The sequence below is a fragment of the Aythya ferina genome (assembly GCF_964211825.1).
Source record: "Aythya ferina genome assembly, chromosome: 1".
In the NCBI taxonomy this organism is placed as follows: domain Eukaryota; kingdom Metazoa; phylum Chordata; class Aves; order Anseriformes; family Anatidae; genus Aythya; species Aythya ferina.
Window position 1 is genome coordinate 67137792 of NC_140296.1, and position 14809 is coordinate 67152600.

A 14809-nucleotide genomic window follows, 5' to 3' on the forward strand; every position below is an offset into this window, starting at 1 on the left:
TTTCCCATGCTGTGGGTTTGCCCCACAGAACCAGCAGAGCCTGAGAATAAAATGTTAAACCCAATTTCCTGTTATAATTTAACAACTGGGGGGAAAAAAAAAAAGAAAAAAAAAAAAAAAAAGTGTAACTTCCTCAACTGGACTGAGCACATTTTTATTGAGTCAGGGATGTATTTTCTTAGACAACAAAACACCCTCCTCTCTCCTTCTCTCCCTAGTTTAGTATTGCCTAGAACAAGAGCGGGATAAACCAGAGAGATAAGAAAGGAGGAGGGAGGCTGTCGGTATTTCGGTATTTCTAGAGCAGTTTTTACCCTTTATGGGAGCAGACGCTGCATGGAGCCAGACGATCACGAAGTGCAAATGAAGTGACTGCAGGTGCCTGATGGTCTTTGCTTCCCCCATCCTGTAATTTCCACGGCAGTTCACACTGACACGGGAACCTGCCTCACCGTACCTGTCTGAGCAGCACAATACCACACTGATTTTTTATTTTTTTTTAAAAGGAGAAAAATCTCAATATGACATTTTTTTTTCCAGCCTTTCCTGCTTTAACGGGTTAGAAACAGGCCAACATCTGGGTGCTGGCAGTCAGCAGCGAATTTGCCCCCCTTGGAGCAGAGCTGCAATTTGCACAGCCGCTCCGCACACACCCGCGGCTCTTTGAGCTTCCATCCCTCAATGCCCCACGGCATCCCAGCAGGCCAGGGATGCCCACCACGTGCAGCTGAGATCCTGGCTACCAGGCATATTTCTCACGTGCCCTTCTCACGGTTCAGTGCCCAGCATCGCTTCCCTGCTGGGCTGCGTGTGGTTTAGGGGAGAGGGAAAGCCGTGCTGCACAGCACCATGGGGCAGTGCCGCTACTTCTCCAGCGATGCGGGGAGGTGCCTGGGGGACACAAACAGCTCTGGGCTGAGCTGCTACAGACAGATGGGTAAGAGGGAACTGGACTACAGTGGAAATGTATTCGCCCTGCTACTAGCAAATTTGTTGCCTTTGACCATTTTCATGCGGCACAGTCCCGCGTTGAATGCAGTGTGCTCTCCCACAGGCTCTCCTCTTCCATTTGCAGTTGTTTCTCCTCCAACATCCACTTTACATTATTTTTTTAATTTTACAGTACTCCCAGACAATGGCACAGACACAAGCTGATGAACAAGCTCTCTGCACAATAGGCAGCCCACAACACTCAGCTTTCCCCATTCATTACGGTCCCACACAATCCTAATTCTCTATCACGTCTTTCAGCAAAGCAACCAAAAGGAGGCTGCTCCTCCTCTCTCTTCTAATTTGCAGCGTTTAAAACTTTAATCTCATGTTTAAGTGTTCTTTACTTTTCATTACTCATATTTCCACTTGTTGTATGTTTAAAAGCTTGTAAAATAAAATTAAATAAATAAATAAAAGGGGTCCTTTTGATGTCCGATTACTTCTTTCTCTGGTCTGACAACTGCAGTTGTTAATTACTATTGCATTTGTCAGTTTTAAATATGCACATTTTTTTTGCCTGCTATTCTTTTCTGCCCTGTGTTCCTCCCTCCTGCCCTCACAAGGAGCTCACTGAGGGCCTCCTCACTACTACTGCCTGCAGCAGCAGCTGGACAAGCATTTTGCTGGCCCCATTAGCTTTCCAAGTTCAGACACCCTCGGTATCTGCTACTTGCAGGGGCAGAAAACTGCGGGGCTCAAGGATTTCAGATACCTTTGTCTGTAGGAAGCACGCAAAACCCCGACATGTTTCAGCCCTTGCCTTCTGAAGATGAAAGTGAGAAGAAAGGCAGGAGGCCAGGAACACATACTTCCTCCTCCTCCTGCAGAGACCAGCCTGTTCGGAAGGAAACGTCTACTGCTTATCTCCACTGAAGAAAACAGGCACAGCCCATGGTGGGAACACACGTGCAAGAGCCGAGGAGAACCCCGCCAGTGCAAACAGCGGCGTTGTATCAAACCTGCTCAGTGCTCATGGCCTAGGACTTGGAAAGCCTTGATTTTTGTCGGAGCCATGCTTTTATACCATGTGAGAATCCAGCTCAGGGTGCTCCAAAAATCAGGTCTGGACGGAGGTGGGAGGGCACACTCACAACACTTCCAGGCTCTCCTCGAGGCAACTTCTTCCTTCTGAACCAGTGGCCACTTCCTAACTTTCCTGATCTTCTCTTTTTCCTTTTTAAAGGAAAACTGTAGTTCTCTAAAGAGCAACTGCACCAGGAGACAGGACTTGGAGTACAAAAACAACAAAAAAAGCCCTAAAAAGCCCATGTTTACTGTCAAAGTCTATAAAATTATGAGATTTGACAATAAGGCTTTTGTTCTTACGATACATGCTACTAGGCATCATGCAGCTTGACTTCTGCAGCCAGGAGGTACTCAAAATACTTTCCACATACAATAGGTGTCAATTTGACTTTATTTAAGGAAAAACGGGGAAAAAACAGTAATTTCCATAATACACAGAAGACAAGTTAGATAGCACTGCAAAAAAAAGGCTGAGTGTTTTACTTGTCACCAGTCTGCTTTGCAGCTCTACGATTAGTAATTTTAATGCAGTTTGTCATTTTGTATTATTGTTTAGCATCTTTATAATCAGCAGAGTTTGGGGTTATAAATCACAAAAAGTGTACTACTACTATGAAAAACTAAAAAACCCACAAAAATCACTTTCAAATAAACCATAAATATGTGATGCACATTAGTGTAACAAAACCATTTTTGTAAACATTTTCTCCAACATAACATGTGCATAAGATAAAAAATAAAAACACTGCAGTCATACAAGTTAGGGTTACTTTGACTTAAAGATACAGAAAATTATTACTTATTAAAGCTTAAAACTAAATCTAGGAGCTTTTTCTTTTCTTCTTTGCTTACAAAAGCACTGTTTGAAGAGTTCGATGTCTGTATATGTAGTGGTTTTGTAATACTGTTTTTACCTTGCCATGTTGCTGTCCTGGCACTTCTGTGGAGGCGAAGGCTGCGGCGCGAGCAGCCAGCCCGAAGGAGTTTCCCCCCCAGGAGCCTCCAAACTTCAACAGCACGTATCCGTGACCTGGGAATCCCTACAGTACTGGAGCATCTTCCTCTGGGAGAATAGCATCGGCTTTCAAGGACTAACTTGATTTTGGACCGCATAGCGCTGGAAGAATTAAATCACGCAGACTGGCATTTGATCAAACCAGCTTCGGGAAGCTACACTACGGGGCCGCTGTGTGATTACACCCACGTCGCTTCTCCAAGTCCCCCTTTAGTTCATTATAGTACAAAAAAAGAGTTGATCGTTCTTCTGGCTGAGCGTGCCAGGCATGAAAAGAACACATCCTTCACCTTCAACGCTATCCAAAAGTCATACGGTTAAAAAAAATATTTCTAGGTCCTCCTCTGCCAGCAAATGTAAGGCTTTCTTGAGTTTTGATTCTTTTGGTGTGTGGGGTGTGTGAGCGTGTCTGTGTGTGTGTGTGTACATGCACTTGTGGTATGCATTGACCACTCACTCTCAAAACTGTCTGTGATGTTCACAGGAGAGTCTTCAGCAGAAGCGCTGCTCGGGTTTGCAGGGTTTACAGCAGTCGGGTTGGATCCCACAAGAAGGGTCGGTCGGGTCGAGTCTCAGCTCTGCACAGCTCGTGCTCTCGGCTGGCCACCGACCAGTCACTCGAACGGTCGAGTCTGACTGAAGAAGACGTGTTTAAAAAGCCCTACCTGTCACGCCGTGAGGGAAAGTTAAACGCAGCAGAAGACAAAGCCCGTGAAACACTGAGAGCCTGTTCACTGAATGAACAGCTTAAGGCAGCTGTCAACAAAGTACCCCACCGAAGGAAGAATAATAATAATAATTAAAAAAAAAAAAAAGTAAAAACCAAACAAAAAGATGGCTGAATCATGACACTGTGCATTATTACATCACCAACAGATTATTATACACTCAAGGTTTCTCAAGTAATGAACATGTAGCCATTAAACAAATTATTACTCTCAAGACATTTATTACAAATGTCAGAACTTATTCATAAAATAAAACTGACTTAAAAACAAAACAAACAAAACAAAAAAAAAAAGAAAGAAAAAAGCCAGAGCTGGGATCTTACATCTAAACACAGGTATACGCTGTTTTTTTATGAATAAGCAGTATTAACTACATTCTTAAAAGAGTTTTAGTGCATTGCATTCTTAAAAAAGAAAAACATCACCGCCCCAAAACGTTTCCTACAACATTTAACAGTTTATAGAACTAGCCTAGTTATTTTACCTGCCTGTTACTAAGCCCACGTGTTAGAAGAGTGAAACCTCCGCAGTTTTAGGCTAAATTCGGACTTCTAGTAAGGATGAAATTGGTTCCAAAAAATGCTTGCTTTCCAAATTTAGTAAGCAAATTACATTAATCAGTGTCTCACTGCCATAACGCTACCACTATTGCCCCAATGGACCACTCTCTCCTCCTGCTGAAACTTGCTACACGATAACAGTCAGAAACCTTTCGATCTGGTAGTTTTGGTATTAAGATTAAATTAGACATTAATGGTTTGCATCTAAAAACGTATAAACTAAACCACCTCTTTTATTTTATGCATTAAAAACAATGAGGTAGGCACAAAAAATAAACATATGTAGTTTGGATTTTATTTCTTTTTTTTTTCTTTTTTTTTTTTTTTTTTAGTTCTGCGAGTGCAGACTGTGGTAAAACTGTTGTTGCACTTCTAGGTTTAAACAAAAATTAAACCTTTAACTGAGGCAGTGCTAATACTGTGACATAACCAAGTTCTGGCCTAACACAGAATCATTATAGAAAATGAATGTTTTTTTTTTCTTTATTTTTCGTTGTTGATTTTTTCTTTTTTTTTTTTTCCTTTTTCTTTTTTTTTTTTTTATCATCTGCACATGTTTCAGGCAATACCTGGTACACAGAAAATGACTAAAAGTTATTGGCCAGGCCAAAATAAAACTGCAGAAACAAAAAAAAAATAATCAAGAATTCCACCCCAAACCCTTCCCACCCTCCCTGTCCCCAAGAAGAAGTTATCCTAGTCACTGTGTCTTTCACATTTTATAAATATTAACTTCTTAAAACCTGCACCTTCCTCTTTGTCCACATATTGTCACATTACAAAAAAGAAATGTCAATTAAATACATTGTTAACATTACTAGATAGACTAGATCTGCCCTCTGTTTCAGCCAGTCTGACTCTCTACACCACTTCTCACCTTCTCTTGCCTGCCTCCTGTCCACTCAACAGCATGTTCATGATAAGTCTGTGTTTATTTTTCCTTTTTTTTTCCCCCCTCTGTTTCCACACTAACAAACAGAGTCCTTCAAAGCCTAGGAATCCTGGAGCTGAAGGGAAAAAAAGACCTGTAGCTTTCTAGCATGATCCCAAACCTCAAAGACTTTGTAGCACCTGATGGCAATATCTTTACAGCACCAGCTGCCTTGCAGCCTCAGTTGAAAAACAAAAAGAAACCTAACACCAGTGATGCCTGCACACACATTTACACAGAGTGCTGCTGCATTAGTGCAGGTCTGTACTCCAGTTGAAAATAATTCCGAGTTATGAAGATCTCAGACTCTGGATGTCAGCAATCCCTCGCCACAGCCCACTGCTTCTACCAGCTCAGAAGAGAAGTCCTGCCAAGGGTCATGAAATAGACTTGACTGCTTCCACCTGACCGCACGGAGGCAAAGAAGACCTGCAAAGGAAAGAGAGAGGGAAATTCAACAGGTAGAGCAGCAGAGGCTTCAATTTGTCTTCACAGCCCGTGATATTTACGGTGCAATTACGGCTCTGTACTGTTTATCATCTTGTCATGAAACGGGGACCAGGGGTGGCTCATACCTTGTCGTTGCGTTCACATAAGAACTTGAGTCTCTGTGCCCTTTTGTGCATGAACACACCGTCCAAGTGTCCAGTTTCCACTGATCGTATTTCGATCGCTTTTTCTCCCCAGCCCATAATCTGATTGGATCGAATATACGCTGTGGGGAGAAAGCACAACACAACATAGCCCATTAGGACAGGTAGAGGGAAGCACAGAAGGACTGAACAAGCAGAGGAATACAGTTATATACTGTACTTAGAAATGACCTGCATGCACACTCAGAGTGCTATTTTGGTCTTCAACATCTTCACAATGCCCCCAAATCCTTTTTTTATTTAAATTATTTCCACGTGGGCTTTCCATGTCACTACCATAGTTCGTGCCTGAGCATTTATGACACGATGGAAGCTTTCCAACCTTCAATTAAATGGAAGGAACACTGAGTTTTACACAGGCTTTTTTCTCCCAAGTTTGGCAAGGAGACAGGTTAATTAGGTGTTGACAAGGAGAAAACAGAAGCCAAGGTTTAAACAGACTAAGCCTATCCAATCTGGAACATCCCCAGCATCAGTTCAGTGTCTTAGGGTATTGTTTCTCTGACTTGTAGGAGTTCGGATAAATAAAGCAAAAATCAAGCATTTTGCCTCAGAGTACCACTGAGGGAAACAGATTAGTATTAGAATGAGGAAAAAAATCTGTTCTAGATAGCAGTAAAAATTGAATAAAGGAGAAAGGCACCAGCACTATGAAAAGGTATATTCAACAAGCAATTTGATGGATAGTCTTACGGATTCTGCCAAAACTAACATATGGGGACTTAGTGAAGAATAAGCTGTTGCCTCTGATTTGTATGCATACTTAGTGGAAAAATGAAAAGAATAACAATAGATCTTAGCAAGGAAGTTTTTATAAGATTTAATTTCACAATACTTCTCTATGTTTTGTTTATATATATATATATTAATTTTCATTTAAATGAAACCAAATTATCTACTATACAGCACATCTATACCATCATGCCTACCATTGTGCTGGATATTTATTTACTTTTACATATGTCACAAGTGCTAAGTGGGCCAAATAGTTTATTAAAATTGTCAGATGAGATGTTCAGATGATGCCAACTGCCACAGTGCTATTTACTTCACGGGCACTCCAGTTCCCAAAGCCTCTACGATTTGCCACTTAATATAATCTGCTTGCTTTCAGATCTAGTCAAGAGCTAATCACCAGCAGAGTGAATATGCACTGCATGAAACTTCTTTAAATTTCCTCCTCCGTTATTGTTCACGTTACTCTAAGAGCTATCAGCAGTAACCTCCTAATACATGCATCCATTCCCAAACAAGCAAACCCAATGTGTTTGCACAAAAAACTAAGGTGTAATCACAGCCCGTCCTATGCTCATCACTGCAATAAAGCAGCACAGATAGCAAGAGCACCTATATCAGCACTGTGATTACAGTATCATGCTAAGATAGATGAACAAACTGCAGGTAAATTAAAATAAACCCACCACATCAGATATGCAGACCGTTATCAATGTAGAAGTACCCTTAATAATATCCTACCTGTCTGCCTCTTTACATACCTTTATACTAAAGGGTTTTCATAAATTTGCTGCTGTGCAGCAAAAAAAAATTGTAGCGAATTTACAAAGGCCCTGGTGTTTATTAAATGAGTTTTTTATTCCTGCACTCCACAAGTTTGTTTGCATTTTGTTCTAAAAAACTCAACACAAAACAGATCCATATGGCCCCTCTGCACTTAGTGCAGCTGTTTTCCAGCAGTATTACAGCAGCGCTGCCTCTGAATCTGAAGTCAAACCCAATGCATTTTCCTTCTGCCCACGTTCACGCTCCCTTACGGCACAATTGTATTTGATTCTCTCAGGGCACTTACCAACTGAAGTTGGCATCTCTCCCCACTGCAGAACCACGTCCTTGGTGATCCTTCCATATGTGTTTACATAAACTCCTTCATCCTCATAGCAGACCAGTAGCTCCATTCCATCCGTATTCGGGAGAATTATGATTGCATGAGGTTGGATACTGCTCTGGATCTACAGAAACAGAGAAGTAATGCCAAAGTCATTTTATGATTGCCTTGTTGGCCAACACCAGACCTGAGTGAGCAGCTCCCAGCCAAGGAGACATATGGACCTTAGGGACAGGACAGAGATTGAGGTACAAGCCCCTAAGATACATTCACTTGGACCCCTCCATCTGCTTTTCCACTGCCAGTGATCCACTGGGACTGACAGTCATCTGAGGAAAGGGAGAGAGGGAGAAACCAGAAGGAAAGAAAAAAATCCAGTCCAGAAACAGCTCTTACATGTGTTGGTAGATAAATGTCATAGACTGATCCCGAATCCACATCAACAGCATGGAAGCCAGCACAGGAGCCGTAGATCACTTTTAGTCTCTGACCCTCTTCTACTGTTAGATCCACCAGCAATGGCTTATGTACCAATTCCCCAAATGACTGTAAGACAATAATCAGTGAGATTTATTTTACTGCTTAGAACCACAAGGGTTTTTATAAAAATATGCTCTTAACACACATATTATAGGTCTATTCCTCCAGCGTGCCTCTGGCCTCCATTCACCAGATCAATTGGGTTAGCGTCTTCCACAGACAAGGAGAGATTTACTTAGCACCCTGTTATATTTCAACCACATATTTTTACATGCTGTTTTCCCTGGGGTTTGATTTAGTTGGTCTGCTTCATTTTACTAGTAAGAATTGCTTTCCCCAAAGTTCAGGGCAATTTGACAGTCCTGTAGCGTTTGCTTCAACCTGCACCACCGGCATTAACTGATTGTCTGCAAATCAGCCTGGTAATCACTCCGAGTCAGCTAACTTCATTCTTGCAGCATTCGAAATACAATAATCTTGAGCGTCAGCTAATGATGCTCACATGAAGAAGTTTCGACTCAGTGCACTTCTCTCGGCCTCATGGTTTATTTATAGAGAGGAAACAAAGCATTGGGATATCGTGTCATTTTGATCATTCATTTATGCTTGGTTACACCTTAAGAGCTATAGGTATACTGCCTCTCAGAGCCAGCCTCCCACACCCTTTAACAAAAATATACTATGATGTTCATGGCAGATTTACCAAAAAGCTTGTAACACAGCCATGACAAAATGTCAGGCCAGTTTTGTAAAAGGGGTAACTGCAACTTGGTAGGTGAAAATCCTACGTGTGACTGAAATAAATTGTTACCTTAAAGGCCATAAATTTGTGGTATGGCTTTGGTGCCCATGCATAGACTTCCACAGAACTCTTCAATGCAATTACCAAGAATTTGATTCTTTCATATTTTACTGAAATTCAAACAAAACAAAAATCAGTTCAGTAATCATACCAAAGTCATTCCAGTTACTTGAAGAAAGCAGAAAATGACAATATTTCTCCCTACTTCCATACCTTTCAAGTAACACTGCATTTTAGAATTGCTAATTCTATGTAGCTGAGAATTTTGACACGTTTATGCCACAAAAATCATTGCTCTTGTCAGTAACTGAACCCATCACCATGCTTTCAACTACCTAGTCAGTACACACATATTGACACTTTTCTTTCCACATTAGACAGTGCTTGCTCATCCAGAAATCAGTCTTCAGTCAGGGGCAATTACAGTAAAAGAAGCCAATGGCTGTGGCAGAGTTTATTGGCAGTCACAATCCCAGCGCTGTGGCAGTGGTATTTTGAGCTGAGAGAAAAAATCCCCAGAGAAAGGGAGGGGAAAGGAGGAACTGAAATGAAAAGCTAAGAAGTAATGAAATAAGTCCAGTTCAAAAAAACAAAAGGCAACTGTTGTTTTGTTGTCGGCTGGTTTTTTAATTTGTTTATTGCCAAAAAGCTCTGTTACCAAAAACTTCCCAGGAAAACACTAAGTGGCTGCCAAAAACCTCTTCCTCAGCAGATGGCTTAAAGGAAACAGGTAGCTGACAAAGTAAACAAGTTGTATCACCTGAACTTTCTCTAACTGACCTTAACCCTAATTCTCAAGTAAAACACACGAGCTCAAGTCACCTTCATGACAATTCCGGTGACACATTTTACGTTCTGCCTAAAGAATGGAAAAGTTTTCAGAGGGGTTAAGGAGTCAGGAGTTTCTCTAGAACACTTCAGAAACATAAGCCCAAAAGCAGATTCACCCACAGAAGATGCAACATTAATCAGTATTTAGCAACTTTTTTTTTTTTTTTTTTGGCAGAGACAAATGCAGCAATCATTGCTTTTCAGCCACAAAATACTACTAAGCAGTGCTAGTGCAAAGACGTGAAAAAAAAAATCAGAGAATTTATCAGAAATAATAATGCGTCATTACATAGCTGATCTGTAAATTCTCAAATGTATCTCTGTTCCCACACTCAAACAGTTGGCAAATTTAACCATCGAAAAAGGCTCTGTTTACTATCACTTTTTTTCAGGACAGGGCCCGTGAAGCCTAGAAATGGGTGTTCAAGTAATGCTGCTGGATCTGTATTTCCAGCTGGCATCTGGGTTTGTGCTGGAAGATATGGTGAGGACTTGCAAAATGTTGAGGTTTGTTAACCTGTTTCTCACGCTCTTTTTGGAGGAGAGGGGAAAAAAAGGCATTATTTGGGTGACACCTAGAAAGCTAAAGAGATTTCTTCTCTCTTTACCTCAAGTTTTGGGGGAATGATGATTTTCCAAAACACTGAGTAATTCCCTGCACCTCCACCTTCTGCTGTTGTTACCTCCCAACCAAAACTGATTTTAAAAAAGGGCAGGAGCGAAAAATCTCAGACTTGTGAGAACAACGCTTCTTTAATAAAAACTATTTTCACGTCTTTTAGGTATCTGACTATTGTACAAGCCTGTAGCTGTTCTCTGTTGGTAGGCAGCAGGGAGACAAAGCTGCTACTTGCTCCCTTTTACTCTGCAGGAAAGCAAGAATACTGAGCTGTAAGTGCTAGAGGACTTGACACTTTTTCAGCAGGCAAAAAAAAAGCCTCTCAACCTCCACAGCTGTACCGGCTGAAAAATAGAGCTTTTGTTCAGTCTTGTCTGGCTCGCAAGACTTCTTGGAATATTTTCTTGGGGAAGAAGGGGGTGTTGAATAAAACCACCTTATCTGTGAAAGGGAACCTTTGATAATCTTCGCTCTTTGCTCTGGGTGCTATCTGGGAATTCGCCCAAATCTGAAGTTTCAAAAGAGCAATTTATCATTTAGAGGAGCCAGAAGTTGCCTGAAGCGACCAAGCTCCAGAAATACCACTTCAGCCTGACGTCTGAGACCCCTGTAGCATCAAAGAGACAAGGAAGAGGCCAGTGCCAGCTGCCTCGGTGGCAGCCACCAGACTGCAGGCGCGACTATTCGCAGGGCTCATCCTTCTCGGGAACTGAGGCACAGCTGTCCAAGAGGCCTCCCACCACCTGAAGAAGCCTACTGTACGTTTCTGGTTCAGAGGGAAGTTCAGTGCCAGGCTGCAACAAATCACTCTTCATCTGGAAGAGAATGCTCTTTGTTTCGCACACTTCCCTGCTGGAAAGCCTCCTCTCAGTAGCTGTTAATGTATTGTTAACAGGCCGCTTCATCACGCTGCTGGCACCCTGGGGTGTGATCCCGGAGAAGCACATTATTAATTGTTTTTGGGGTCAAGCCCGAGGTTCAGCAGTCCCTTCTGTGGTAGCTATTGATGACGCCCCGCGAGCAGGTTTTTGCAAGAGCACGTGTATGACAGAAGGAGAGCGAGCTCAGTCCGACTGCTGCTGCTCTGCATTGACCGACACAGCTTGAAAGGAACTGAGCTGGCACTTAGGAGAAAGCCAAATCAAACGCAGCATCCAGGGGCCATTAAGATTCATCGTGAAACCGAAGCAGCAGAAAGAGCTCTTAGTTCATATCCCCACCTGCAGGGCAGCAGGATCACTGCATACGGCAAAAACACGACGTGCCTTTGTTGGTTTTGGTGGAAGTTTCCACGTCTAAAGCCCTTTAAACAACTTAAGGCCGCTCAGAAGGTGCCTGCCTAGTGAAAACACACTTCATCCCTGTAACCCCAGAACTGCATTGCAGAGGATCTGAGACAGCATTAGGAAAGTTCATGAGCTAAGGGGAATCAATGAATCATCTGGAAGTTAAACATATGCTTCTGTTCCCAGATGCCTCCCCAAAGCTCGTGCACTAGCTGGGCTTGCTTTTTCCTCCCACTCTTTTTCTTTTTTTTTCCTCTTTTTTTTTTTTTTTTCCTTCCCTCCAGTCTTAAAAATCTACATGAAAAAGGAGATATTATTCACCCTGTTCCAGAATTTGATTTCAGCATGGTAAAATAAGAGGGAAACCTGATGACAGAGAGAACAGCTGTTGGTTGACACGAGTCCCCCTGTCACCCCAAGGGTCTAACAAAGGTGGAGAAACATCACCAGCCCTCACTGTCCATGTCAGCCTTCTCCTGGAAGACGCATCCACCATGGGAAGGAGACTGATGGGGGATCTGTGCTTGCTCCAGTTCACAGCCCAGCATCCCATTGCAAAACCTCCCCCAGATTCATTTCAACCCACAGTAACCTGCCATCTATTCTGACACATCACCAGAAAAGTTTGTCCTTAGGGATAAGGAAGACAGCCAGCAACAAAAACAAATCTTCAACCCACAAGCTGCATGCACTGCAGTTCTCTTTCACAGCCAGCTTTTATCTCGACGATTTGATTACCTCGTTTGCCACTTACCAACTTTATAGTGCACACAGCCTTCCAAGTCGCCCACCGTCGTCCAACCCTGTTTCTTCTCTACTTCGGGATCATTGTGAAGGATTTTATTTCTTAACCAGGACAAATAGTAAACTCGCAACTTGTTCTTCTTACCTAGCCACAGAGAGAGAAAGGTTAGTTTATCTCCCCAGTGAGATAAGTGCAAAAAGAAAACAACAATACAACCCTACCCCAACAAACAGAAGGCCCCACAGAACAAGCCAAAGTAACAATGAAAGGGAAACTGCTGCAACCACGGAGATCTCTCCCAGTATTTATGCCCACAACAGCTTTGCTCCAGACTCCACCCAAAACTGTGTTTTCCTGATAATCAATGACAGAGATGCATGGCAATACCACATGAACTGAAAGTGATAAACTCTTTGGCTGTCTGGATCTTAGGACAAAACCAGCTTCTACGTGAAAAAGGTTATAATCCCACAACAAACACACCAGAGATTCCTGCACGGGGATGAAGAAAAAACCCCAAAACATAGCTGAGTAACAAGGGCTTTTTTTTTTTTTTTTTTGCATAAAACTCTAGGATAGAAGCAGGGTAGAATTTGAGGCTCAAAATTAGCTACAGAGCCAGAAGAGAGTAGGACTGGTGTGAAAGGAGGAAGAAAAAGCAAAGAAGAATGGGGTGATGGGGTTATACATTACAACCTTTTTGCAGCTAGTGACCAGGACATTTCCATCAGTTACATCATCCTCTCCGATACAAACCAGTCAAGTTTTACTAAGCCTGTTTACTATTTAATTGGAGGAAAAGTTTGCCAAAGAACAATTTCAGCATCTAACTGCTTTATACCAGTTCTGCTGTAAACAGGAACGAACAGCATCCGAAATTGCAGTGGCAGAATTTTCCATGGCTCACAAAAAAAATTCAGCTGCTTGCTAAAAGCCAACAGCTGCCTTACAAACAGACTTGCCCCTCTGCTCCAAGGGCTGCAGTACTTATCTGGCTGCACACAGAAAACTGCAAGGGGTCTTTCTTCTTCACAGGTGAGAGAATCTACCTTCAGCTGACATTACATCTCCCACCGTCATTGCAATACAGCCCAGAGTCTAACTTCCCATCTGGAAGTTAGGAAGACTAAACTTCTCTGCTCTGACTAGGAGCCACTCCGTAAGGCTCCATGAGGTCTCTGTGCGGGGAAAAGAAACTGGAAATGTTTCCATCCTGCTGCTCCTAGCTGGATCCACCCTGGGATCCCTGCCCCTGATGGCAGAGGACCCCTGACGGAGCCAGGCACCTCGGGAAAAGCAGCTGTGAGGGCTGGGGCATCACAAGGCCCTACCTACCAGGAGACAAATTCTCTCCCAGATATTTCCATCGTTTTAGCTTCCCCAGTAACGTAGTAAACCTTAAGACTCAGACCAAACAGTGCACATGGGAACTTCCCAGCACGTGGCTATTTTCTTCCGGTTCACATGATGAGCACCAGGGTACTTCTCTCCAACGAGAAACATTAAAAAAAAAAAAAAAAAAACAAGACAGAAAAATATCTCAAGTGTGTTCCTATTGTGTTTAAGTGTCTAGACCACAAGGAAAGTCACAAGACAGGAAATTCCTCTGCCTTTCAGCAGGCTGACATGAAAAGAGCACAACCAGTTAGTTACATAAACATTGTTATGCATCTATTGCAACAAGTTCTGCTGCTCTTCATATATTCATATCGGGGAGGGGGGTTACATCTTTCTGCTTGTAAATCTGCACCAGCTTAAGCAGCTCTCAAAAATCTGATCTTTTTTTTTTTTTCCTTGTCTGTTATGGCCATGAAATAGGAAAGAAACCTCTGCTCCAGCCTTTAAGTAAGTCGATCAGGCAGTGACTTCTGTGAGAACGCCCAGCTCTGCTTCTCCCACAGACAGCGTTTCGACTGCAAAGTCTCTTTTCCCATACGGCGTTTTTGTTTGTATTGTCGTGTGGTTTTTAATTACCAAGCGGGCAGATTCCAACCCGTTCTTCTACTCCGTCTACCTCTCCTACCTTGCCGAGTGCCGCGATCAGCCGGTTGTGCTTAAAAACCCTCGGGGAGCCACAGATGGAGCATGTTCTCTATGCACGTCGTTAATCTCTCTTCCAGCACCTTCGTAACTCTCAGCACTGTATACTGCTACCCTGAGCACCCAAAACGATGGTTTTGCCTCCCAACAGTATGAACTAGAGAACTGTTTAGCTACTCTGCTCTAATTTTCTTGTACCAGCTGCAGTGGCTCAGTATCAAACATTTTGTGGTCAAGATTTCAAATTTCAGACATAC

General features: G+C 42.6%; 1 protein-coding gene across 1 annotated transcript in view; it reads right to left on the reverse strand.

Annotated features, from left to right (window-relative positions):
* Positions 1-2392: 2392 nt before the first annotated feature.
* Positions 2393-14809, reverse strand: part of MAP4K4 (mitogen-activated protein kinase kinase kinase kinase 4) — a 136390-nt gene continuing 123973 nt past the window's right edge. The window contains 6 exon segments of the mRNA XM_084526747.1: positions 2393-5682; positions 5829-5968; positions 7714-7873; positions 8146-8295; positions 9041-9141; positions 12522-12656. Coding sequence (XP_084382873.1) covers positions 5599-5682; positions 5829-5968; positions 7714-7873; positions 8146-8295; positions 9041-9141; positions 12522-12656 — 770 coding nt within the window. The 3' untranslated portion in view covers positions 2393-5598.